This window comes from Patella vulgata, chromosome 3, assembly GCF_932274485.2.
Source record: "Patella vulgata chromosome 3, xgPatVulg1.2, whole genome shotgun sequence".
NCBI lineage: Eukaryota > Metazoa > Mollusca > Gastropoda > Patellidae > Patella > Patella vulgata.
The window spans coordinates 2,231,983-2,258,624 of record NC_065881.2 but is presented as its reverse complement, the minus strand read 5'-3'; the positions used below and the strand labels follow the sequence as shown (position 1 = coordinate 2,258,624).

The window sequence follows — 26,642 nt, the reverse complement described above, 5'->3', positions numbered from 1 at the left end:
GGAAATGCATTGTGTATTATTTTGTGCATAAATTCTTTTTCTATTTCAGATAGTGTTGGACATTTATATAAATTATGCCAAACTTTTTCAAAATTTATATGAGGTAGGTGTTTGTTTATTTTTGGTTGTACGTTCTTACTATCAATGAGTGACCAGTACAAGTACAGACTTTTTCTTTAATCGATAGGTTGTAAGTAGACCAGTGACTAATAGTTGATTTAATCGTCATGATGAGGGGTAACCAGATTTTTTTCCATTTTATTGATCTCAAAACAAAAGCCCAGTAATTTAATTGTGTCTGTTTTAATGTTTATGTTTATATTTTCAGGAAATGAGTCATGGGATGGTTTACGAACACCAACATGGTGGATTTCGGTTTTATCTTAATTTAGTTGAGAGCTATATACGGAGCCAACATCGAACGATTATTTTTGATATTTTGAGAGAAGGATCCATTTACTTGAACTTTACTTTTCAAATTTTTAAACAGTATTGTAACCCAATTTACAATGTCATTTGGAAAATTCATATGTTTTAGTAGGGTTTTTATATAATTGTGTTCAATACGGTCAAAGGCTTTTTTCCTAATCAAACGATAAGATATAGGCATTAGTTTCATGTGTGTCTAAATAATTTAGGATTGAATCAATTAAATACAGGTTATCGAAGATGCTTTTATTTGGTCCGGCTCCCGTTTGTGTTTTAGAGATCAATTTGTTAATAACTGTGTTCATTCATATACTTAATATTTTTGTGATGATTTTATAGTCGACACATAACAGGCTTATTGGTCTATAGTTCTTAAATAATCGGTGGTCGCCTCTATTCTTATAGACAAACAATTTATTCTTATAATTAATTATTATTAGTTTAAACAATATTTTATTCAATAAACTGAATTGGATTGAACAACAGGCAAGGCCTATATAAGTTCTCTCCAAACATATAAAATAGTTAACTCTTATGTTTACAATACAGTGGTGACATATGTACAGACAGTGAGTAACAAACATATATACATTTTGAAGTGTAATTTTAAGTTTTAAATGTTAAAGTTTTAAAATCTCTTGCTGTCTTTTATGTATTTTTGCACTATTTCAAATATGTTGGAATTGGTATTATCTGAAAGATTATTATTATACCGGTTCTCATTGGGTTAGATAATTCACCCTGTAGATAGATGTTGTTTATTACTTCTGTCAGGTCGGTTCCTATTGTGTCAAAGAATTTGATATAGAAATCTCCTGGAATACCGTCGATGCCTGGGCTACGGTTTGATCTGAAACTTTGTAACGCCTTCAGATCTTCATCTTTAGATATGAAATGAGACAGGGAATCTCTTTCCGTGTTAGTTAGGGTATTTATGTTACTGTTTTCAATATAGGATTTTTATTAGGTTTTCGACAATGTTTTGGGTAGTATATAGTTGTTGGTAATATTGGTGAATTGTGTCTAGAATATCTTGTTCATTATCAAATACTGTATTATTTTGATTGATTAATTGTTTAATTTGCTTTTTAGCACTGTTTTTGACCTCAGCTAATTTATATATTTTAGAATATCGTAACCTTGTATTGTATTTTGTTCTATTATTTCGATTTTTGTTTGAATTTCATGCATTGAGTTAGTATTCATAGGTAGTATGGAAGTAGATCAACTTATAGTGTGATATATATTGAGACTATATTTATGTTATATATATGAATGCATATCTAGCACTATGCATATCTAGCGGTGTATTATGAATGTATGTTATATTAAAGGACGACGGATATTGTTAGTGTTGGTGACATGGGCTACTCCTAGATCTATCTTTATAATAGTATTAACATGTCACGTTTAGATTATATTTAGAGAGAAAGATAGATAGATATGGGGTTAAGTGGAGGGAAACCGCAGTTCAGGACCCGGAAAAACCCACGAGATTCGTTGACACGTATATGCGGGGAACCTACTCCATGCAGATTGACTCTATGTATATGATAGACCAGGAAAAAACCCACGAGGGTGGACAGGCTACCCTATTCTGTGTCACGTACATGCGGGGAACCGAGTCCACGCCAATTGACTCTATGATAGACGTTACTCACTGAGCCATCGCGACTCCCTTGATAATATAATAACGCCCAATTATTGTATAAGAACTTTAACACACCATCCACACAAGTTTTCATCTATAGCATTTTGAAGTATCTACACAGAAGTACATGTGTAACGGCACCATGGTAAATATTGTGGTTGTTTTTGGATAATTAAGAGTGACAGGTTAGTTACTGAAGGGATATTTCGAGGCCCGAATTGTCAATCATTGTTCATTTATTTAAACATTAAAGAGTTATTTTATTTACTTACAGGACCAGAAAAGAAAAAAAGAAACAGAGAGGATATAATTCAACGTGTTCTGAATGAGACAACAACCAGCTTTATAAATTATCAAAGAGAACAAGAAAGATCATATTTTGAATTCGAAGAAAAAAGAATGAGAATGGAGGCAGATTCATAGAGACTTAGAGAAGATCAGAGACGGGAGGATCGACTTAGAGCTGAGGAACAACGACGCGAGGATAGGGAAAGAGATAGGCAACATGAATTAAGATTATGGAGTTTGTTTGCCAATCAGGGATTTCAGCAGCATCAATTTTCTCAACAACAAAATGGACATGTTCCGCAGCCACAATTTTTACAAGGAGCTAATGGACACATATATACAAATTTATAAAACCATATTATTTTCAAGACCTATCATTTTGTGCCAAAAGTTCTGCTATGTAGAGCATTTATTTTCATTGATAACAGTTAATTTTTGTTTGTAGAAATACATAGTTTTATTTATCATTCCATTGTGCCCAGGCTAGAGTTTTAATAAATTAATTTCCATGTTTTAATTATTAATATCCATATCATTTAACTTAATGTATCATGAAGCTGAATCATATTATTTTCAAGATATACCATTTTGTGCCAAAATATCTGACATGTAGCGCAATTATTGTCATTGATAACAGTTTATTTTTGTTTCTACAAATACATGAATTTTATTTGTCATTCCATTTTACCATGGCTCAAGTTTTAATAAATTTATTTCCATGTTTTAATTATTAATATCCATATCATTATCAAATGTGTCATGAAGCTGATATATGTACTTGGTTGTGAAAGTTAACTGTAGTTGTAACACGTTTTATGTGATTTCAGTTTTTATGAATTTAAATTACCAGTATGAGATTAATTGTTTCAATGGCATTTAGCAATTGAACTGGGAATACACAGGACAATCCTTGTTTATATCTAAAGCAAAGTTTTGACTTGGCTTCTTATCGTTATCAAATAATGCGAAACGGTATGAGGTGGGTGTTTTCTTCTTTGTAAGTCAATTGATAAGCCCCTAATAAGAACAAAACAGTTTGTTATGTTTTCAAAAATGGTAAATTCTCTTTTATTTAATACATTAATTGAAAGACATAAATTAAAAATTGATCAATAACTTTATAGTGTAGGCTTGTACAGTGGACTCGGAATATTCCGAATTATTAGACCAATCTGGGGACCCCGTTAAACGATTTCTGTTGAATTAACATTGGATAATCCGGCCTTCAATCAGTGGGTGTTAACCCACAAGCAATCAATTATCGGTGAGCTTAAAGTATGTGTCAGTCTTTGTTAATAAAATCTTGATAATTTTATAATTTCTTGTAAGAGAGTGCTTGGTATTTCATTTGATTTTTTCACGTCAAATACAGCAACATTAAATATAAATTGCCGAGATGAAGAATCACTATCATTATAATATTTTGTTCATAACGACGCACAAGTGTTTTGTACGCACCCAAAGTAAAAACATAATAATTTTATATAATAAAGTTTCAAATGTACAAAAAGGTTTATCATATTTTTAAGTTCTGGGTATTCGAAGGTGCATTAAAATAATACTTTGGTATTCGAGGTACAATAATACTTGCGGTTTTGAGACAATTAAGTATTCCGTCATGGTGTATAATCTGGCATTGTATCGGTCCTGTACAATGTTGAAAGTGAAAGAGTCCACTGTATATTTTTAATTACATACACTTCTTCAATGATGGACAACAAAGATGACAATTGGACCTCTTATTATATAATCCAACTCTGGCTTAATGAGATGCATGGATCAAAAATCAAGATGCCAAAAGGTGTCAATTTAAATTCTGTATCCAAATACCTTTAAATTAGTATGTGACTTAGAAATATGCTTGGAATATTTAAATTTGAATGTACCATAATATTACTTTTAAGAAAGAAGATATTGAAAATTTTGGAAACAAATTGAACTCCATAGCAACCATTTGGCCAGAGCTGATCACATATATAGTTATAATAGACCCACTGTGTTATAAGATTATCAGTTATTTTTCTGTTGTATGATTTTTATTATGAAAATAAACCAATTTAGTTTGACCATTTTTTAGTTTTCTGCAAACACACAAAATGAAACAATAAAAGTAAACAAAAGATGGCATATACACATAGAAATTCTTTGTAGTGAGTGTATGTAACAGTATGGCCAATTATTACTTTCTTAATTATTTGTTTTGTAAGGTTAAATTATTCCTGGAAGTATTCAGCCAGGATATTTCTAATGTTAGTGCAGTCTGCATTAATTGCCTCTTCGTTACTTTGATTTGGCTGAGGCATTTAGTTTTCTCCCTTTGCTACATCCTCTAGCCATTCAACCCTAAATGGGTCTTTTGCTTGTTCGCATATGTTATGAAGTATGCAACAGGTCATAATAATATTGGGGACCTTGTCAACATTCATATCCAATCGCTTTAATAAGCAGCGCCAGCGACCTTTTAGGCGACCAAAGGAATTTTCTACCGTCATGCGTGAACTACTTAGCTTATAATTAAATGTCTTTTGTTTTTGGGTCAGGTGTCCATTGTCTGTGTATGGTTCCATTAGAAAGTTGGATAATGGATAAGCCGGATCACCTAACAAGACGATAGGCAGGCGCACATTATTGACATCAATCATCTTGCCGGCAAATAATGTCCCAGACAGCCCTTTTGCATATATTTTGGAGTTTGCATAGACTCGTGCATCATGAACACTTCCTGGCCACCCGATATTTAGGTCTGTGAATTCATAACGATCATTCACAACTGCTTGAACAATGATGGAATACCACCCTTTTCTGTTATGGAAGTCAGCATGGTTCATGCTCGGTCCTAATATAGGAATATGACTGCCATATATTGCTCCACCTGCATTTGGAAATCCCCATTTCGACCGATACCCATTTACAACTCTATTCAGTTCTTCACCTGATGGAAATTTAATGAATTTGTCCTTGATCGAAATCAGGGACTCACAAAATATGTGTATAATTGAAGACACGGTTGACCGGCCAACCCCAAATAATGCAGCCACAGTTCTGTACTCAGCATTGGTCCCTAAAACCCATAAACTTATGCCAACCTAAAAAAAAAGGGTTACCATACTTTAAATGGGAGGGGTAGAAGATTGTTCTCAATATTTCCAATCATTTTAGTTCAGTGATAAAATCTATTATTCAGTCTAGTATTAAATTGACAAAACTAGATTTGTTTTTTACTAAGGCCATCTACATGTACAAACAAATATCTACTTCCAATCCAAATCAGTAGGCGGCCAACATAGAAAATAATAGTATGTGTTGCATGTTCTTATATTCTCCAAGCAGAAGTGAATATCTCAACCAATACAGCCATCATAAAATGCAAAATAGCCTACCTGTCGCTCAACAGATATTGGTTCCCTCATACTTGTTACTTGTTTCTCAAGAAATGGTCTCAAAATTCTGCACAGATATTCAAATGTACATTTTGACATTCTGAAGTTTTCCAAATACTGTATATCATCATAAAAGCTGAAAATAAAATGTAAAGGAATTAGATTAGGTAAATAATTAAACTTAAAGTAGTCAATATCATCCAAAATCTGCGACATTGAAAACACAAAGTATTTGTCAATTTCAATCAACATTGATCTTGTGATCTTAACGGGGAAAAGATGGGTTTCTGATATCCAATATTTGAGACAAAACAAACATTTAACCATTGGTACACGAATTGTGTAATGCATTTCAGTGTCATTTGTAACAAGGGACTAGAAGAACGAGGCTAGACATATTCCCACAAGTCATATTCTTATCTGGAGAGCATGCACAATAAATACTATCAGTGTAGACTGGAATAACCAGTTGCTAGACATTGCCATTCGATTTAGACATCTAGAGTATTTCGACGAATATAACTAATTAGAAATTATGTGTTGCGACCCATTTGTGTCAATTTCTAGATCCCAAATATTAACAATTTAGCTCTTTTAAGCATGCAACTATTATTATTCGAAATTAAAAATTGTCTATATGGCACATATAATAGCACAGGCCTATTTGTGTGAAGATTGTTTTGTTTTTTTAGGTTGTTTTTTTTTGGGGGGGGGGGGGGGGACGTTATATTTTCTATAAATATTTAATTGATGACCCCTTGGTTAATATTTGTTTTATACACCTTGTCCGTGTACATATTTGACTACATTATAATGATTATAAATTTTAAAACAATATATATGAATATATCAAACCAAACCTGTATGCGTGATTCCACCAATTGCCACTGTGATACCGTGACCATATTCTCCTGTTGGTTGGCATGAATATCACAGAAGTGACACTCATTAGCATCAGAAAGAAGTACCTTTGTTGACTCTGTCGTTGTCTAAACTGTTTAATTCTATGTCTCAAAGCATTAGTATTCATTTCTAGGAAATGTGTATAAACTATCCGAGAGTAAGAGAAACAAATTTCGCGGATTTTTTTTTCACAGGATGTTTACATATTCTACCAGGAAATGGTATGTACGCATGCATAGTTAACTCTAACCTCCGACCGAAGAGGTCAGAATAGTTAAACAGGTTTGACTTATAGTACGTGTGAACGCAACACGACGCTGTCTTGAAAACCCCGGCGATTTTGAACTGGTTTAAAAATAAGCGTCTGAACGGGGTATTAGTCACGTACATGCGTGAACCGAATCCACGCCAATTGACTCTATGATAGACGTTACTCACTGAGCCACCGCGACTCCCTTGATATTATAATACTTGATATAATATCAAGGTTAATTTACGTCCGCTTCCATTGAGATGATACGGTAATCGAGTAGTTTCCTAGTAAGATTGGGCGTCTAAACTTTTCATATATCATGTCATACTGTTACTGGAAATAACCACCTGATAAATACATTTGTGACAATGTATCTTTAATATCCTTGTGGTTGAAGCGGATATTTAGTTGAGAGATTAATTCTCCAAATATTGCTTGGGGTTGCGTGAACGAATGGTTAATGCGAGCGCGTTAGATCATAAGGTCTGTCATTGAGTCAAATGGCATGGTTTCGATTCCCCGCTTGTACGTGACAAGACGTAGTGTCCAACCTCATAAGTTTTCCCCGGGTTTTGCGGTTTCCTCCCACTTCTAAAGATCCTTAAGCGAATCCTTTACATAAAATTAAACCATGTTAGTCCCGAAATCTCCCTCTCTCTCTCTCTCTCTCATAGGTGTACCAGCCAGGAAAACGGGTTTGCGGCAGTTAAAGTTTCAAAATTTTCTCCCGACTTTCCCGTCTCCGTGGACTCTGAATGATTGGTTGGTATTCGAGTCATCTGCCTAAGTAAGGGTACATTAGATCACTTTGAAGTTGCTGCATTCATGGGCTGGAACAGCAAGAAAACGCATTTGCGGGAATGGCCTCCTTCGCCGCTCACAGACGACCGGAACTACTTTCTGTAAACCGAAATGTTTTCGGGCATTTCAGATTCTGCCCTTCTAACATTCATCGACCCCCCACGCCTCTCGCTGACAGGGATCCCGGACAAGTGGGATGTGACCCTGGGCGTTCTAGTTGAGTTTTTTTTAACACTGTCGACATATGATATTTCTCTAATCCATCAATTAATTAGCCTGCACGTGTACAGGTCTTTAGCACGACGGTGGCCAGTAATAAGCCGGGATCGAACCCACACCACTTGATTCAATTAAAGCGGACGTTAACCTAATCGTCCCCCTATTGACTCATCCTGGGTTGGCACTGGTGTAGGCCTTCAGACCTGGCAAGAAAAAAGGTGTAGTCATTCGGATGGTACAGAAAACTGAGGTCCCGTGCAGAACCCTTGACATAAAAGTAGGCCGTAGCGTCGTTGACTGGTTAAATTTCCCCTCATAGCGCCTTGTGTGTGGCGTATGTCCGTCTTTGTTAACCCAATCGGGGCAGAAGAGAAGGGCGGGTATTATAGACTTGATGATACTTGATATATTTGATACTTTAAAAAATGGGAGCCGCTGTGGCTCAGTTATTCGTTGACTAGGGGCAAGTGGTCCAATCCCGTTGTTGATTTCGAAAGTTCTCCGTGATTTTCCGGTGAACACTTTGACGTACATTTGACAGTTGGAATTCGATATAAGAGGAGGGCGTAGTGGCGTATGTCCGTCTTCATTAGCCCAGTTGGAGCAAACTCGTAACAGGTTAAATCTCATTTTACTCCCTTTAATTTCATGTATGCAAACTGGTACATAGAAGAGGTTGATTTATGACATCATGAATCACATCGATATTAACTGAACAAAAACAAGCATATTTGCATTTCATTAAAACAGCGATTGATTATGTTTACTTTTATATTTACTTTTATATTTACGGTCACTTTTATCATGGTCTTCAAGTCAATGAAACACACCACACCGCCTGGTTAGGTTAGGGCGCCGCGATGGAAATGTTTCAGAGACAATAAAACAGAGGTCGGATTCAATTTGAAGATCAATTTATTTTCCTCAACAACCCAGTATTTTAACTAAACAGGCCCGGGATTTCCCCACCAACCCAATATTTTAACTAAACAAGCCCGGGGTTCCCCGCCAACCCAGTATATTTATTAAATAATCACGGGGTATCCCCCACCATCCAGCACTTTAACTAAACAATCCGGTGTTTCCCCCACAAACCCAGCAATAAAAGCACTATCAATAATCGGTATTTGGAACTTGTGGTATATTCTACTGATATCTTTCCGCTACTCTTGGCCTTAAATCTCTCCACCAACTCAGCATCTTGATTAAATAAGAACGGGTTTTCCCCACCAATCTAGTATTTGAATATAATAAGCAATCAACCCAGAAAGAGCTAAATCTCTATTCTGTGGCACCCAGTAATGGACACAAATAGATCGCAACACATAATAATGTATTATGAATATATATAACCTGATTTACATTCAATCGTTTCTATTATACTGTAATTTATAATCAGTTATGTTTGGCAAAATACGCGAAGGGTCTGAATTTAAAAGGTGATAATCTTCTACGTGGGATATATTTAGTCTCCTTCATCGAGTCCCTTAATGCAAATGGAACCCGAAGCATTCTACACGCGATTCAAGTGCCAATGTTAATATTTTCATTTTGACTGAAACATCAATCGTTTCTGTTTGCATTGTCGAAGACTGGATGATATTGAGTTAGTTAGCGACTTGACTCCTTCAATAAGCACGGGGGTTTCGTCATCCATAATTTCATCTAGATAAGCACTGTCAATGATCAGTATTCAGGACTTGTTGCCCTACACCTCGCCTTATATCTGTACGTGGTTACTTTGTTGTGAAGAGCTTGATTAATGGCCACGTTCTTGTCCTTTGACATTGCTACACAGTAATCTGAAATGATTAACATACATTATAAAATGGCCATTGTTTCAGTCTAGTTGGCTAATATGTATTAGGTATGGGCTGGGTAACCCCACACTGTAAAAAATATCCATTTTTAATGTGAGCGAATTCAGTAGTTTAGCACCTTTTTTTGTCAATTGATGACTTTTTTGGAGAAATTGTGTTAATAGTATGAATTATTTCTTCAAATTACGTGTTTTATCTATTTCAGTGGAATATTCAATATTAAACAGGAAATTTCCGTGACATTTAGGGAACAATGTTTTATTCCCTTCTATAATGGACTTAATTCTGTTATTTTACGGAATAAATGGTGGAATGACCAGGAGGTTTCGTGAATATTAGGGATATAATGTTTTATTCCCTTCTGTAATTCTGTTATCGGTACCGATAAGTAATCGTATACATATATAATCATTCCTAATAATTATCATGTTAAAGTACTCATTTCAATATATTAACCATAATATGAAGAATCATATTTTGTACCGTTTGGTATATTAATTGACATGTATATCTAATTTCCATTATTTATAAGATCTATAAAGTTTATTGTTATTCATCATACGGTAATCAGATTGTAAGTATTTTCATAAATGTGTAAAAATATGTTTTAACGCTGCGTGTGTGAAAAGGTAGTACCTGGTAATCAAGCACGCTTGAATCTGGATAGTATAACTGGTTGGCCAGTGTAAGTCGGTTTGTCTCTATGACAGCGTCTACATACCTGCAAATTGATAATACCGCAAACTCACATCTGAAAGCCTCCAACCACCGTCGAGTAGCGGTTTGTGATACCTTGCTCTCGATTCTTATATTAGCGAACAGAGGTTACGTTTAAAGATTTCCTGCGATATCACTTCGGTGGAAGCGGACAGTAAATAAAGTCATTAATGCACACGTATAAAGTCAATGGTTCGTTCAATGAAATTTTTATCACCTTCATGCTCAGGAAACAAAATTTACCAAATGGAATTTATGTTAATTGAAGGAATTTCTGTAAATTAAAGGATAAATAAATACGGATAAAATTTTCATGGTAATTTTTGTTTCCGTAATTATTTTACGTTTTTACATGGATATGTTTGTTACAGTGCAGGGTCTAAACCAACTGTCAAGCGCCTTTTTTAGCATGACACGGATAAATCCCGATTTTCTGTTAACCATTTGAGCTAGAGGCGTGTCCTTGTCAGACATCCCGGCTAGCACCATTGACAAGAGCTAGATTATGACCTTGTCAGACACCCCGCCCATAGCACCATTGACAAGAGCTAGATCTTGTCCTTGTCAGACACACCGCCCAGCACCATTGACAAGAAGAAACCGGAATGGAAAATTTCGAAAAATATTCTCGGCCTACACCGAGATCGAACGTGGTGTTAATATGCTGGCACCATAGTAACCATGCCACACTGTGAAAACAAAATTTTACCTCTTATGGCTTGAACTACGGTTGCATCCAATGACGCCAGACCAGGTTTAGGATCTTTTGATACTGAACCGAAACATAGCTTTTCTTTTGTAAACATGACGCTCAGAAGGTGACGAGTCACGGATTGTCCACTCTTTGTTTTCTCGAATAATTTCTTGACGTGGACGAGATCTGATGGATATATGAACACACCATACCCATGACAGAGTTCAATCATCTGAAACAAAATAATATAGCTATGTATACAAATAGATGTGTGGGCGGTGGGCGGGGAGAGAGAGAGAGAGAGGGGGGGTGTCAAACCTAGGTCATTTCGTGACTAACATATGATTCAGTACTACTTCAATAATTCGCTCGCGATCCTACCCCTTGTCACGTACAGGCGGGGATTCAAAACCACTCGACAACCAAATCAAAGTATGACGTCACATCTTTATAAGTGAATGGGTTCGGGGTTCTAACCCAACCGTAACCTCCAACTGTGTTGTACAGTCCTGGGATTGTTATGATACAGACTTCACTCCAAATGAAACAACAAAACTAACAATGAATCTGAAATAGGCCAGGGGGGGAGGGGACTTTACTCAAACTGAAACAACAAAATAACAATGAAATGAATGAATTATAAATAGACTGCGGGTGTTGCTCGTAGGGGTCTTTAGCAGTGGGAGGAAACCGCAGGACCCGGAAAAAACCCACGAGGTTGGACAGGCGACCATACTCCTTGTATTTGAAACCACGCCAGTTGACTCAATGACAGGTCTTATGATACAACGCGCACATGCTAACCATTCAGTCATCCACCCCCCACCCTTGAATTATAAATAGGCCTGCTTACTTTATATTTCTCTGATGTTCTTTTATTAAATCTACCGGCTCAGGGCAATACGGTGTCTGTAAAAAATATAATAACGACTCGTTCATCAGAATTTACATGTTTTAACGATAGTTTCATATTTTCTGAATAATGGTTTATATTTCCTACACAATAATACTTAGAAATTGTATTATATTTCGCTTGAAAATAAAAGCTACATAATGGAAGTGGGGAGGTCTACTTGGTCGAGGCATATTACTTTCCTTGTTTTGAGGTGCCTCTACCTGTCCCAGCAAACATTCAAAATTTAAACATTTTAGTTTTGAAAACTGACTTAGAGGATTATAGGATTGTAAGGACTGTCTCCAAATGAAACGTGGTTTAACGTCCTACTGTTCTGCTACGATTGGTCTTATGAAGACGGGCATACGCCATACAGTGTAGTATGAGGGGATTTTTGCCTGACAGTCGCTCTACAGCCTACTCTTGTATCGAATTCCAACTGTCAAGGGATCTTTTATGTACACACCAATGTGTACACGGGACCGCTGCGTTTCGTCAAAATCCGACCGGCCATACGTTGTTCTGTTGTCCTGCACTACTGACAAGGAGGAACCACGCCGGAAAGACGCGATGAACTTTCTCGGCCAACACAGGGATCGAACATGGGACCCCAGATTAGCGAGCCAACGTCTTACTAAGGCACCATTGCTCCCTAAATGGTCAACAAGATTTACATCAGTGGAGCAAACCATCAGTATTGCTTTCATTCGAGACAAATCTAGCTTTAGCCAGACCATGGCTTAACAAGCTATCGGACTTGTTTCTTCATGATCGTAATAACACTACAGAATCAATGATTTTACAACTTTATTGCTAAGCTGTAATGGCTTTAAATGTTCCTCGTCCTCAATAATAATAGCTGCTAGGAATATCTGAATGAGCTTTGATCCATTTCGCTCTACACCCTAATTTATACCCCCTATTTCTGTACGTCTTAGATAGCCTTGACGTTAATTTCCATCCCAAATATGGAATAAATCTCTTTATTTCACAGGACTAAAGGAGGAGACATTATATTATTTAGCCTACCAACCATAGGTCAATTAACAGACAGAACTTGATGGGTATCTTGACAATGGTTATGATTTTACCAAAATATCACTGGGTTTTTTTATGTATAACTATCTATTCACGTTCATTAAGTACGTGTGATTTGACTCTATAGACAGAGTAAAGTAACAATTTTTCAAAGAACCAAAATTGTCTTAAGGACCAAAGTGTTACACATGTTCAAGGGCGTTTTTTTAAAATTTGAGTGAAAAATCTGAATTTTGATAAAACACTGTAGGTATATATAAATGTACATACCTGTGTAGGTATTGACAGGTATATCAACATATCGACTATCTTCCAATTTATTGTTGGCTTTATCCAGCTTCGCTTCTAATTCTCTTATCTGCTTCTGAAGAACCCCACAGTGTTCACAGAAAACTGTTTTGGATGTATTTTCTTTTGAATCTGGGGAATAGTTAAAGATACATTAGTTAAGAGTTTAATAAAGAGTTGGCCATTCTTGCTATAATAATTCAAAATTAGATGGTGAAAAAAGAAATATTGAAATCGGGACTTAGCCTCGCTTTCCCAATTTTACATTAAATTTTTAAATGGCGAACCGTTCTAATCTAGTTAAAATCTCGAGTATCCGATGCCATCGAGAGTCGATTATGGTCTTGTTTTGTTAATAAATGTGTAATTAATAATTTAGATAACATTTTAGGCCTAAAGAAAAACCTGCAATAGACAGATTTAGCTCTTGCATAATCTATGTTTAATATGATTATTACAATGACATCATTATTAATGTGACGTCATAATGTATGTTTAGTTTAACAAATGTAGTTTAAACAACTCCAGCATTTATTCTACATTATTGCTATCTCAAAGCTGTCGAAAATTTAATCAAAAAACATACATGGTTCAAATAATGTGTTAGACATTACGTTTATAGAATACAAACATTTCACTCCAATCCGATTAAAATACAGATCTATATTTCGTTTCGTTTTTGATACTTTCGACGGCCTCTACTATTCGAAGATCTGACGGTAGTGGGAGGTCGCTTTAGGGGTTATATGAGTGTCTTTTCACCCTTTACGTCAGACATTGATTAATCAATCAGCGTTGACGTTTCTATAGTGTTCCATTCACAACATGCCAAGAAGTCGCTGTAACAGGCCGGTTCATTGGCTAATTCCTCACATCAAGCAGACCACCTGTTATATAACAACTCTTCCAGATCGTAGTGTTGTGAAGACAAGTAGAACGAAATTTTGAACTATAAAAAACGAAACGAATAGGACCGTGTTTTAATCAGATTTAAAAGTATGTGTCTGGGTCCTTTTACATCAAAGTCGTACAAGGAAGCAATCCCATCTTAATTTTTATAACCCCTACCCTTAATGTGTCATATTATTTGGGTTTAGACTTGTATTTTTGCGACGACCCATCAAGCAAATACATTTATTTGTGAACTTTTCAATACTAAGAACCATTTTCTAAACTTGTCAAGGAAATGAAATGAGTTAGTTCGCCACCGCGGTTAACCAAATAAAATGTTCTGCTCTGACAGGGCTAATGAAAACGGGTTTACGTCATGCAATGTGCTATGAAGGCAATTTTACCCGGACAGCGGCGCTACGGTCTACTCTTATATCGAATTCCAACTGCCATGGAATCTTTTACGTCCTCCAATGACAAGAGAACATTTCTCGGCCAACGCCTGGATCGAACCCGGACCTGCTTGTTAATGCTTCAGCGACTTAAATCACCGAGCCCCCGTGGCCCCGATTTATAAATGACCTGTACAAAATACAAATGAAATGAAATGGGGTTTAACGTCCTACTGTCCCGCTCCGAACTGGGCTAATGAAGACGGGCATTCGCCATACAGTGTGCTATGAGGGAAATATTGCCCGGACAGCGGGGTTACGGCCTACTCTTATATCGAATACCAACTGTCATGGGATCTTGTACGTGCACGCCAATGTGTACACGGGACCTGAGTTTTCCGTACCATCCGAACCACTAGACGGCTGTCCTTGTCAGACCCTCATTCCTGCACCACTGACAACGGGAAACCACATCAGAACATCCTGATGAACTTTCTCGGCCACTGCAGGGATCGAACTCGCGACCTCCAGCGGCTTACCCACTTAGCCACCGCAGCTCCTAAAAGGTTTGTCTAAAGGTACAAACAATACACTGATGGAAAGGTTTAACATCGTTAGTTTCCTCTAACATAGAATATACATTAAATATACATGTACCTAATGGAAGACCTAACTCTGCCTGTACATTGATATCCATGAAGTTTACAATGTTCTTCCAGGTCAAAATATTGCTCAAAGCAAATTTGACATAATGTACATTGATATAAAGTACTTGCAATAGATTCGCTTTATTTAACATTTTGTCCTATGATAGGAGATTCTTCATATTCCATATGTATTTTACAATGTTCTTCTAAATCAGTGTATAAATCAAATTTTCTTTCACACAAGTTGCACTGAAAATAATTCAAGTTATCAATTTCCTCTTCTTTAACATGTTTCTTGTGAAGTTTTTCCACATCAATTTTTTCTTCTTGAACATGTCTTTTGCAGAGTTTTACCGCATTATCAATATCGTCTTTTTTAACATGTCTTTTGCAGAGTTTTACAGCATTATCAATATCGTCTTTTTTAACATGTCTTTTGCAGAGTTTTACAGCATTAGCAATTTGCCCCTTTTTAACATGTCTTTTGCGGTGTTTTACAACATTAGCAATTTGCCCCGTTTTAACATGTCTTTTGCGGAGTTTTACAACATTAGCAATTTGCCCCGTTTTAACATGTCTTTTGCGGTGTTTTACGATACTGTCAATTTTTTCTCCTTCAACATGGATCTTCTTGTTCACGTGTAGTTCATAGTGAAGATCTAGATCACTGTACTCTTTAAAAATCTCATCACAAAAAACACAATGATGGAATGTTTTAACATTATTAGTTTCCTGAAATATACGAAGGTTATAACATCATTAGTTTCCTGTAATATATAATAGCTATAACATCATTAGTTTACTGTAATATATAAAAGTTATAACATCATTAGTTTCCTAGGTCATTTCTTGAGCAGTAGGAGCGAACTGGCTGAATGGTTCATTGAGTCATGATGTGGTTTTGAATCCCTGCTTGTACGTGAAAAGGAGTAAAGTCCCCTATGGGTCATTCCATGTCAAGTGCTAAACCCTATTTCTCTCTCTTCAGGGATCATGTGGCTAAGTGGGTAAGACGCTGGCTCTCTAGCCTGGAGGTCGGGTGTTCGATCCCTGCATTGGCCGAGAAAGTTCATCCATATTTTCCAGCGTGGTTTCCCCATGTCAGTGATGCAGGACGGAGGGCCTGACAAGGACAGCTGTCTAGTCGTTCGGATGGGACTAAAAACCGAGGTCCCGTGTACACATTGGCATGCACATAAAAGATCCCTTGGCAGTTGGAATTCGATACAAGAGTAGGCTGTAGGGCAAAATTTCCCCTCATAGTACACTGTATGGCGTATGCCCGTCTTCATTAGCCCAGTTTAGGAGCAGAACAGTAGGACGTTAAACCCCATTTCATTTCATTTCTCTCTCTTCGATTCTTCTACAACCTTTGTCAGTAGGATGCACTATTCCTGTATAAAAATGGAAACAAGACTTTAGAGAGAGAGGGAAACTGGGTTTAATGCCCACTCGACAAAAACATATGGTTTAATTTTATTTCAATAATTCGATTCCCCGTAGGGGTCTTTAGCAGTGGGAGGAAACTGGAGGACCCGGAGAAAACCCACGAGGTTGGACAGGAGACCCTGCTCCTTGTCACGTACAACTGGCCTTTCGAAACCACGCCAGTTGACTCAATGACAGGCATTATCAGATACAGCGCCCACGTGCTTACCAGGGGCGTAAAAAAATTTTTGAATCCACTAGATGGGCTACTAGTCTACTGTCAGACACTAGCCCGGCATTAATTTCCACTAGTCCGTAGTTCGACAAGGTACGAGCTTTGATCTTCAATATTTGGGCGCCTGTTTTGTTTTGTTACCTGCCAACCTATGTTTTTGAATAAAGATCGTAGACTTCATTGCCTAACAATTAAGGATGTAAACGGCTACTCAGTTTTTTTGTAATATATCACGGGAAATTGATGTCTATAAATTCCCACTTGAAGTTTTGTTGTATACGGAATACGGTGCGTTATGTTATTGTAAGTACTCACTGCAAAGCATGAGACAGTCTCGACTGATTAACAAGTTAATTGTTTTACAGTATTTATTAACTTGGTCACTCTATAAACAGTCTCAAAAGGAAATCAGTTTGATGTGCTGATATAATATTAAAATAGACAGGATAGTAAAACTGTTTACATTATCACTCGAGCACTATGCTGTGTGTCGATAGGGTCAAAGTTGACGACACATGAGTTACTGGTACCATTGAGCATGCCATGTGCAACGAACACGTGTAGTAAATTCTTTGGAAATACCGGACATGTTAAATAATCAAAATTATTTTGTATTTGAAAATCCAATGGCATGCTTTCAAATATTTATGTCAAAACCAATCTTATAAAATATTATGTAGGCTTTTTTTTAAAAAAATCAACCTGATTTCAACTGGTGAATACGTGACTTGTCAAAGAGTGCAAGGTGGAGAAAAATGTCAAGAATGAATGAATCGACGAGGTACTAAAAATGTCCATACTGCCCTAAGTTTTATACAGAAAATCTATTGTTATAATAGAGTTTTGTGTGGAATTGGAGAAATAAATGTAGGATGTTTTTACAGTTTATTTATCTATATCTCTAGATTAATTTACAAACCAGTAAAAGGGCACTAGCCCAGGATTAGTACGGTTAAATAGATCACTAGCCTGTAAGTTAATTTTGGTAGGCCCGGGCGTCGGGATTTAGATTGTTACAAGCCTGCTTCAACTGGGCTTATGAAGACGGGCATAAGCCATACAATCTTCTATAAGGGAAGGATTGTCTGAAAAAATACTGATGAAATAAAATGGGGTTTAACTATCTACTTTTCTGCTTCGACTGGGCTAACGATGATGGGCATATGTCATACAGTGTGCCATGAGGGCAATTTTGCCCGGACAGCAGCGCAAAAGCCTACTCTTATATCAAATTCCAACTGCCAAGGGATCTTTTATGTGTGCACCAATGTGTACACAGGACCTCAGTCTTTTGTCCCCATCCTGCACCACTCACAAGGCGAAACCACGTCGGAAACAGCTGATGAAATTTCTCAGCCAAAAAAAAAAAATATACAACAAAAAAAAAACATGAACTGCTTTTCTTTTTTTGTAGATAAGCTTACATGTAGATATCAAACATACCAGTTGATCTCTTGAAGCAAGAGGGGGTTGATCTGGTGATCCCGGAAGGGGTTCATCTCGTGATCCAGGAAAGGGTTCATCTATTGATCCCGGAAGGGGTTCATCTCGTGATCCAGGAAAGTGTTCATCTTGTGATCCAGGAAGAGGTTGATCTTGTGACCCAGGAAGAGGTTCATTTGTTGAATCAGGAAGGGGTTCATTTGTTGAATCAGGAAGGGGCTTATCTGCAATGCTATCACGCCATTTACGCCAATGTTGTTGTAAATTTTTAATCAATTTGCTCCTTTTTCTTCTAGGCATTATGATAGTCTTTCCTGATCCAACTTGTTCAGTTTGTTTTATCTAAAATAGAGAAAAAAATATTTCTAAATGTTTGAAATGAAATCAAGATTAATGTCCTACTGTTCTGTTCCGACTGGGCTAATTAAAATGGGCATATGTCATACGGTGTGCTATGCAGGAAATTATGTCCGGACAGCGGCCTACTCTGATTTGGAATCAGACTGACAAGTGTCCCATTCTGCACCAGTGACTAGGGGGAACCCTGTGGAAAATCCATGTTAACTGTCTTGGCCAGTGCAAATCGACTGACCTGTCCAATATCTGCTACTGCACCACACAACAACTGTACATGTCAGATCGAGTGAATGGATCCAGGAGGTCGACCGTAAAAGTCCAGAGAAATGAAATGAAATGGGGTTTAACGTCCTACTGTTTTGCTCCTATGCTGGGCTAATGAAGACGGGCATACACTATGCAGTGTGCTATGAGGGAAATTTTGCCCGGGCAGCGGCACTATCGCCTACTTTTATATCGAATTCCAACTGCCAAGGGATCTTTTACGTGCATTCCAATGTATACACAGGACCTCGGTTTTTCGTCCCATCCGCATGACTAGACAGCCGTCCTTGTCAGGCCCTCCGTCCTGCATCACTGACAAGGGGGAACTTTCTCGGCCAATGCAGGGATTGAACACCCGACCTCCAGGCTAACGAGACAGCGTCTTACCCACGTGATCCCCGAAAGTCCAGAGAGGAGAGAGAGACACAGAGAGAGAGAATTGGGGTTTAACTTCTACTCGACACAAACTAGGTCATTTCGGGACTAACATATGGTTTAATTTTATGTCAATAATTGGCTTGCGCGTAGGGGTATTTAGCAGTGGGAGGAAATAGGAGAACACGGAGAAAACCCACGAGGTTGGCGGGCGACCCTACTCCTTGTCACGTACAACTGGGGACTCGAAACCACGCCAGCTGACTCAATGACAGACCTTATGATACAGCACGCGCACGCTAACCATTCAGCGATCCAACCCCCTAGGCAACCCACAGCAGCTAAATCATCCGGGCAGTCAACAAGTGTTGTCGCATATTTTTACATTTTTTAGTAATGAAACAATTATAATACACTAATAACCAATTAAGAGTAACAACAACTCATCAATTCATGTAATTATCAGAAAATCATTAGAATTTGATTTGTTTGTGTAAAGTTCTGCCCCATGCTAACGTTTAGTATACGAAACATTTAGCTGTTCAAGTTATCAAAATTCATTGAAAATCAATATACTTGTTCATCTCAAGACCTTAAACTGAAGCCAATCCGATGATAACTTTAGCCTCTAGATGTCACAAGATTTTTCAAAGTGATCAAGGGTCATAACTTTGGCAGTAATTATCAGAAATGTTGAAAATCAATATGATTCTTCGTCGCATGACCTCGAACACTGAGTGTAAATTTGAAGTCAATCGGATATCATCTTTAGCTTCTAGAGCATCCACAAGATATTTTGAAGTGATCAAAGGCCATAACTCTGGCAGTAATTATCAGAAATTGCTGAAAATCAATAGGCTTCTTCGTCTCATGACCTTAAACACTGTGTATAAATTTAATGTCAATCGGATATTCACTTTGGCCTCTAGAGTGTCCACAAACAATTGTGGACGCCGGACCAACGAATTGACGAATGGGGGTGACACAATTGAATATATGACTACATTTCAATGTAGGCATATAAAAAACAAACTAAAAATAAGGGGGAATATTTCCCAAAAGTTATATAAAGCCAGTACGAGTCATGATCGACTATATGCTACAAGAAATATGTAGGCACATTGAAGGTAACGGCTCTTTATAAATCCTATTTCGTTTCATGTTTTTTAATAGTACAAAATTTTGTTTTCTTTTCTTTACTACACTGGAAGAGTTGTTATGTAACAGGCGTTCTAGTTGATGTGAGAAATTAGCTAATGAAACGGTCTGTTACGGCGAGTTCTTGGCGTGATCTTCACGGAACTGTGGGTAAACCCCTAGAAACGTTAAAGCTGATTGATTAATCAATATCTTTCATAGGGTCAAAAGCCGCCCGTATGACACCTGACATGACCTCCCAGTACAACTGGTCAGATTTTCATGTAGTGTAAGCCGATTCCTCTGCCCCCTCCCCAAAAAACCCATACGCGCATGTGAATTATTGAAAGATAATTGAACCATGTGTAAGTCTCGAAATGACCATTTATGTGAAATTTACAAAGAGACAAGTTAAATCTAAAAGGCGTATGTAGTAGTCATTTTTGGTGTATTTAAGGAAATTCATTATTAATATTAATGCAAAATATATGTAAGCAGGAAGGGCTTGTGGGCGAATTCTCATATTTTGAAAGTGAGAGAGAGAGAGAGAGAGAGAGAGAGAGAGAGAATGGGGTTTAAACGTCCACTCGACACAAACTAGGTCATTTCGGGCCTAACACATGATTCAATTTTATTTCCATAATTCGCTTGCGCGTAGGGGTCTTTAGCAGTGGGAGGAAACCGGAGGACCCGGACAAAACCCATGAGGTTGGACAGGCGACCCTACTCCTTGTCACGTACAACCGGGGATTCGAAACCACGCCAGATGACTCAATGACAGACTTAATGATACAGAAAGTGAGAGAGAGAGAGAGAGAGAGAGAGAGAGAGAAATGGGGTTTAACCTCAACTCGACACAAACTAGGTCATTTCGGGACTAACACATGGTTCAATTTTATTTCAATAATTCACTTGCACGTAGGGGTCTTTAGCAGTGGGAGGAAACCGGAGGACCCGGAGAAAACCCACGAATACGGTGCGTTATGTTATTGTAAGTACTCACTGCAAAGCATGAGACAGTCTCGACTGATTAACAAGTTAATTGTTTTACAGTATTTATTAACTTGGTCACTCTATAAACAGTCTCAAAAGGAAATCAGTTTGATGTGCTGATATAATATTAAAATAGACAGGATAGTAAAACTGTTTACATTATCACTCGAGCACTATGCTGTGTGTCGATAGGGTCAAAGTTGACGACACATGAGTTACTGGTACCATTGAGCATGCCATGTGCAATGAACACGTGTAGTAAATTCTTTGGAAATACCGGACATGTTAAATAATCAAAATTATTTTGTATTTGAAAATCCAATGGCATGCTTTCAAATATTTATGTCAAAACCAATCTTATAAAATATTATGTAGGCTTTTTTTTTAAAAAATCAACCTGATTTCAACTGGTGAATACGTGACTTGTCAAAGAGTGCAAGGTGGAGAAAAATGTCAAGAATGAATGAATCGACGAGGTACTAAAAATGTCCATACTGCCCTAAGTTTTATACAGAAAATCTATTGTTATAATAGAGTTTTGTGTGGAATTGGAGAAATAAATGTAGGATGTTTTTACAGTTTATTTATCTATATCTCTAGATTAATTTACAAACCAGTAAAAGGGCACTAGCCCAGGATTAGTACGGTTAAATAGATCACTAGCCTGTAAGTTAATTTTGGTAGGCCCGGGCGTCGGGATTTAGATTGTTACAAGCCTGCTTCAACTGGGCTTATGAAGACGGGCATAAGCCATACAATCTTCTATAAGGGAAGGATTGTCTGAAAAAATACTGATGAAATAAAATGGGGTTTAACTATCTACTTTTCTGCTTCGACTGGGCTAACGATGATGGGCATATGTCATACAGTGTGCCATGAGGGCAATTTTGCCCGGACAGCAGCGCAAAAGCCTACTCTTATATCAAATTCCAACTGCCAAGGGATCTTTTATGTGTGCACCAATGTGTACACAGGACCTCAGTCTTTTGTCCCCATCCTGCACCACTCACAAGGCGAAACCACGTCGGAAACAGCTGATGAAATTTCTCAGCCAAAAAAAAAAAATATACAACAAAAAAAAAAACGTGAACTGCTTTTCTTTTTTTGTAGATAAGCTTACATGTAGATATCAAACATACCAGTTGATCTCTTGAAGCAGGACGGGGTTGATCCCGGAAGGGGTTCATCTTGTGATCCAGGAAAGGGTTCATCTATTGATCACAGAAGGGGTTCATCTCGTGATCCAGGAAAGCGTTCATCTTGTGATCCAGGAAGAGGTTGATCTTGTGATCCAGGAAGGGGTTCATTTGTTGAATCAGGAAGGGGTTCATTTGTTGAATCAGGAAGGGGCTTATCTGCAATGCTATCACGCCATTTACGCCAATGCTGTTGTAAATTTTTAATCCATTTGCTCCTTTTTCTTCTAGGCATTGTGATAGTCTTTCCTGATCCAACTTGTTCAGTTTGTTTTATCTGAAATAGAGAAAAAAATATTTCTAAATGTTTGAAATGAAATCAAGATTAATGTCCTACTGTTCTGTTCCGACTGGGCTAATTAAAATGGGCATATGTCATACGGTGTGCTATGAGGGAAATTTTGCCCGGGCAGCGGCACTATCGCCTACTTCCAACTGCCAAGGGATCTTTTACGTGCATTCCAATGTATACACGAGACCTCAGTTTTTCGTCCCATCCACATGACTAGACAGCTGTCCTTGTCAGGCCCTCCGTCCTGCATCACTGAGAAGGGGGAACCACGCTGGAAAATCTGGATGAACTTTCTCGGCCAATGCAGGGATCGAACACCCGACCTCCAGGCCAATGAGCTAGAGTCTTACCCACTTAGCCACGTGATCCCTGAAAGTCCAGAGAGAGAGAGAGGAGAGAGAGACAGAGAGAGAAATGGGGTTTAACATCCACTCGACACAAACTAGGTCATTTCGGGACTAACATATGGTTTAATTTTATAACATTAATTCGCTTGCGGTCTTTAGCGGTGTGAGAAAACCAGAGGACCCGGAGAAAACCCACATGGTTGGACAGGCGACCCTACTCCTTGTCACGTACAACCAGGGATTCGAAACCACGCCAGTTGACTCAATGAGACTTAATGATACAGCGCGCACGTGCTAACCACTAAGCCATCCAACCCCCCTGAAAGTGAGAGAGAGAGAGAGAGAAATGGGGTTTAACCTCAACTCGAATCAAACTAGGTCATTTCGGGACTAACACATGGTTCAATTTTATTTCAATAATTCACTTGCGCGTAGGGGTCTTTAGCAGTGGGAGGAAACCGGAGGACCCGGAGAAAACCCACGAGGTAGGCCAGGCGACCCTACCCCTTGTCACGTACAACCGGGGAATCGAAATCCCACCAGTTGACTCAATGACAGACTGTATGATACAGCGCAGCGCGCACGTGCTAACCATTCGGCCATCCAACCCCCCCATTTTTTTATTAAAGTGAATTCCGGTGTTTATATGTTTTTAAAAGTGAATTCCGGTGATCATCGGTGTTTTTCAATTATTTATTATTAATATTAATGCAAAATATATGTAAAGAGGTAGGCCTTGGGGTCAAATTTTGATATTTGCAAAGTGAATTCCGGTGAATTCCAGTGATTTAGTATCCGCTCAAAATCTAAACAAAACAACTCGATGCAGCCAAATGTTGACAACTTGTTTGCTTCTTTCAGCTGACAGCAAAATTCACAATTTTCAGTTACCTGCACTGCTAACACGTTAAACTTACATATCATATCCATTTTTTTTTCTCAAAATATTTTTTTACTGTTGATTTTTTAACGAGATTTCCAAAAAATCTACTGCAAACCGATAACTGGATCTTGACCGATCTGTAGAATATCTGTCAGTGTTTATACCCACAAATCTAACCCTAACCCTTCAGAATAGTTTTAGCCACAATCCACCGTTGTTACAGCTTCAATTTGTACGTTTGACATGTAATTTATAAACCTAACCCTAACCCTCGAGAAGATATTCTCCAGATGACACAATGATCTAGTAGGAGAACGCTAGATCGAGGACGGTCCTACGCATTTCTTTACCTTGGTGTAAGCGGCCCGTGCATTCAGAGTTCTTTTGTTTGACCGAGTGTTTGATTTTCCCTGCGAAATTCAATCAGATCAGATGACCAGTAATCTTAAAATGTCGGACTCGGGGCCTAAAATGCCACTGAAAAGAAATAGGTACGGTATATGCTGTTATCGCTGAATAATCCAATTTCCTTGCTCAATTAATCGACCATAGTAACGTCTCACACGTCAGATTATCTCAACGCTTCAGATTTATTATATGTTCTCGCAGCTAACGTCAACGAACTTCCAAGTTCTACCACTAGGCCTACCACCAGTGGTGCAGGGCCTGTTAATATATTAGCCTATAGGATAGGTTATTGCCGGCTTTTAATAACCGATTTTTTATTCATTGTCGACAAAATGGCGAAAATTTAACCGGTCCTTGGTTCATGGTGTATTGGTAGCCTGCATTATGACTTTTATATTAATCACACTGTCACTATCATATTAAATTTATGGAAATTGTCACCATTGGAAAGGGTGTGGAATATGCATTACTGTGGTGTTTAAATTTTGGTTCTACTCCAAATAGCAAAAAAGTTACATCATTTTGAAAATTGGAAAACCGAGTCAATAGCCTATTGACCCTTGAGTTACCTTCCCATTTATTTCTATGCTTATGTACTGAACTATAGGCCTACCAGTACATGATGTAAACATAGGAAAAATAAACATCAAATACAAAGACTTATTTATTTTACAGGCACACAGGAAATATATTGAGTCATTCCATGCCAGTAAGTTCCAGGTAATTACAACCAATACAGACCTGCAATTGTAGTTCAAACTATAGGCCTAGTAGTTATGATGATTTATCATGATTTTCAAGTTCGGCTGGGTGACCGAATGGTTGAGGATCAGAAATGAAATGGGGGTTTAACGTCCTACTGATGAAGTCCGGCATATGCTACAGTGTGCTATGGGGGAAATTTTTCCTAGGCAGCAGCACTATGGCCTACTCTTGCGTTGAATTAGACTGTCTGTCATTGAGTCCATTTGTGTGATTGCAATAAAAACCTATGCGCAAGCGAATTATTGAAATAAAATTGAACCATGTAAGTCCTAGTGGCTAGTTAGACCTCTTTTAAATTGAAATAATTTATTTGACATTATTTTTAAGTCCAAAGGTTTACCATGCAAAATGTTTGTTGGTAACAGTTGATTTTAATTTGCATGCAAATCGTGAACCACTAAAAGGAGCCGACAGAAACATTAGGTTAGTTTTCCCCTTACTGATGTAATAACATTCTCCTCCGATCTAGTATTATTCCCTTGGCGAACTCTAGCAAATTCAAATTTGAAACACAGAATTTCACACGAAACGAAATTTATCTATTTTTCAGTTATATTCAATAGTAAGTCATTGTAGTTATCTTATGTTGGCCTACCATGCCCAAAAATATTCACATTTGGTTAAATGTGCCGGAAGGACATAGTGCCGAAAACACTGCAACATTAATTATATAAAATTATATTTCGTTTCGAGTAAAATTTATAGGAAGATAGGCACAAAGGGTTAAATCTAATTGATAAGGCCAACTTCAAGTTTGGCCAAAGGTCACGAGATGTAAACAGGGTTAACACTATAATCCCAACCCTAACCCGAACCCTGGACATAGCCCTAATACTTAGTCTAACCCTAACCTACAATCTCGTCAACAATCACGCGCTCTACTTATTACATCCCAGCGACATCGACGAGAATTGAGTTGACCTTAAGAATAAGATCTAGCCGTGGCAAATCTAGTTTCATTTTGTTAGCACAGTTTTATTTATTTGGTCACAAACCACTAAAGTTTTCCCCATTGACAATGTTAATTCTCGTATCTTAGACAGATGGAGCAACATGTGGAAACCCCTTGATTTACTTCATTCTCAGCCAAGTTATCATTGTTTGTAGTTTTGACAAGATGTATGCACAGTGTTAACCAGGGCACTGATAGTGATATAGCCTGATCGGGATTTTTAAATTAAATTTTTAAATGGGGAACCGTTTTAATCTAGTT

General features: G+C 37.7%; 1 protein-coding gene and 2 long non-coding RNA genes across 5 annotated transcripts in view; 1 reads left to right on the top strand and 2 right to left on the bottom strand.

Moving 5' to 3' along the window:
- The window catches only part of LOC130012195 (uncharacterized), a 148,180-nt gene that overhangs the window by 19,443 nt on the left and 102,095 nt on the right, over positions 1-26,642 (top strand). The gene's annotated exons all lie outside the window — the stretch shown is intronic.
- On the bottom strand, positions 3,852-6,441 carry LOC126814706 (uncharacterized). The gene is made up of 2 exons (XM_056099615.1): positions 5,749-6,441; positions 3,852-5,454 (listed from the first exon to the last, which is right to left on the bottom strand). Exons 1-2 carry the CDS (start codon positions 6,097-6,099, stop codon positions 4,672-4,674), a joined length of 1,134 nt encoding a protein of 377 aa, XP_055955590.1. The 5' UTR covers positions 6,100-6,441; the 3' UTR covers positions 3,852-4,671.
- Positions 8,537-25,903, bottom strand: LOC130012193 (uncharacterized). 2 transcript variants are annotated; one of them, XR_008787562.1, is made up of 8 exons: positions 25,770-25,903; positions 22,678-23,011; positions 16,535-16,700; positions 15,317-16,038; positions 13,359-13,508; positions 12,009-12,064; positions 11,171-11,387; positions 8,537-9,726 (listed from the first exon to the last, which is right to left on the bottom strand). It is a non-coding gene; the product is annotated as an uncharacterized LOC130012193 (long non-coding RNA). The 2 variants fall into 2 exon arrangements; XR_008787561.1 differs by lacking the exon at positions 16,535-16,700.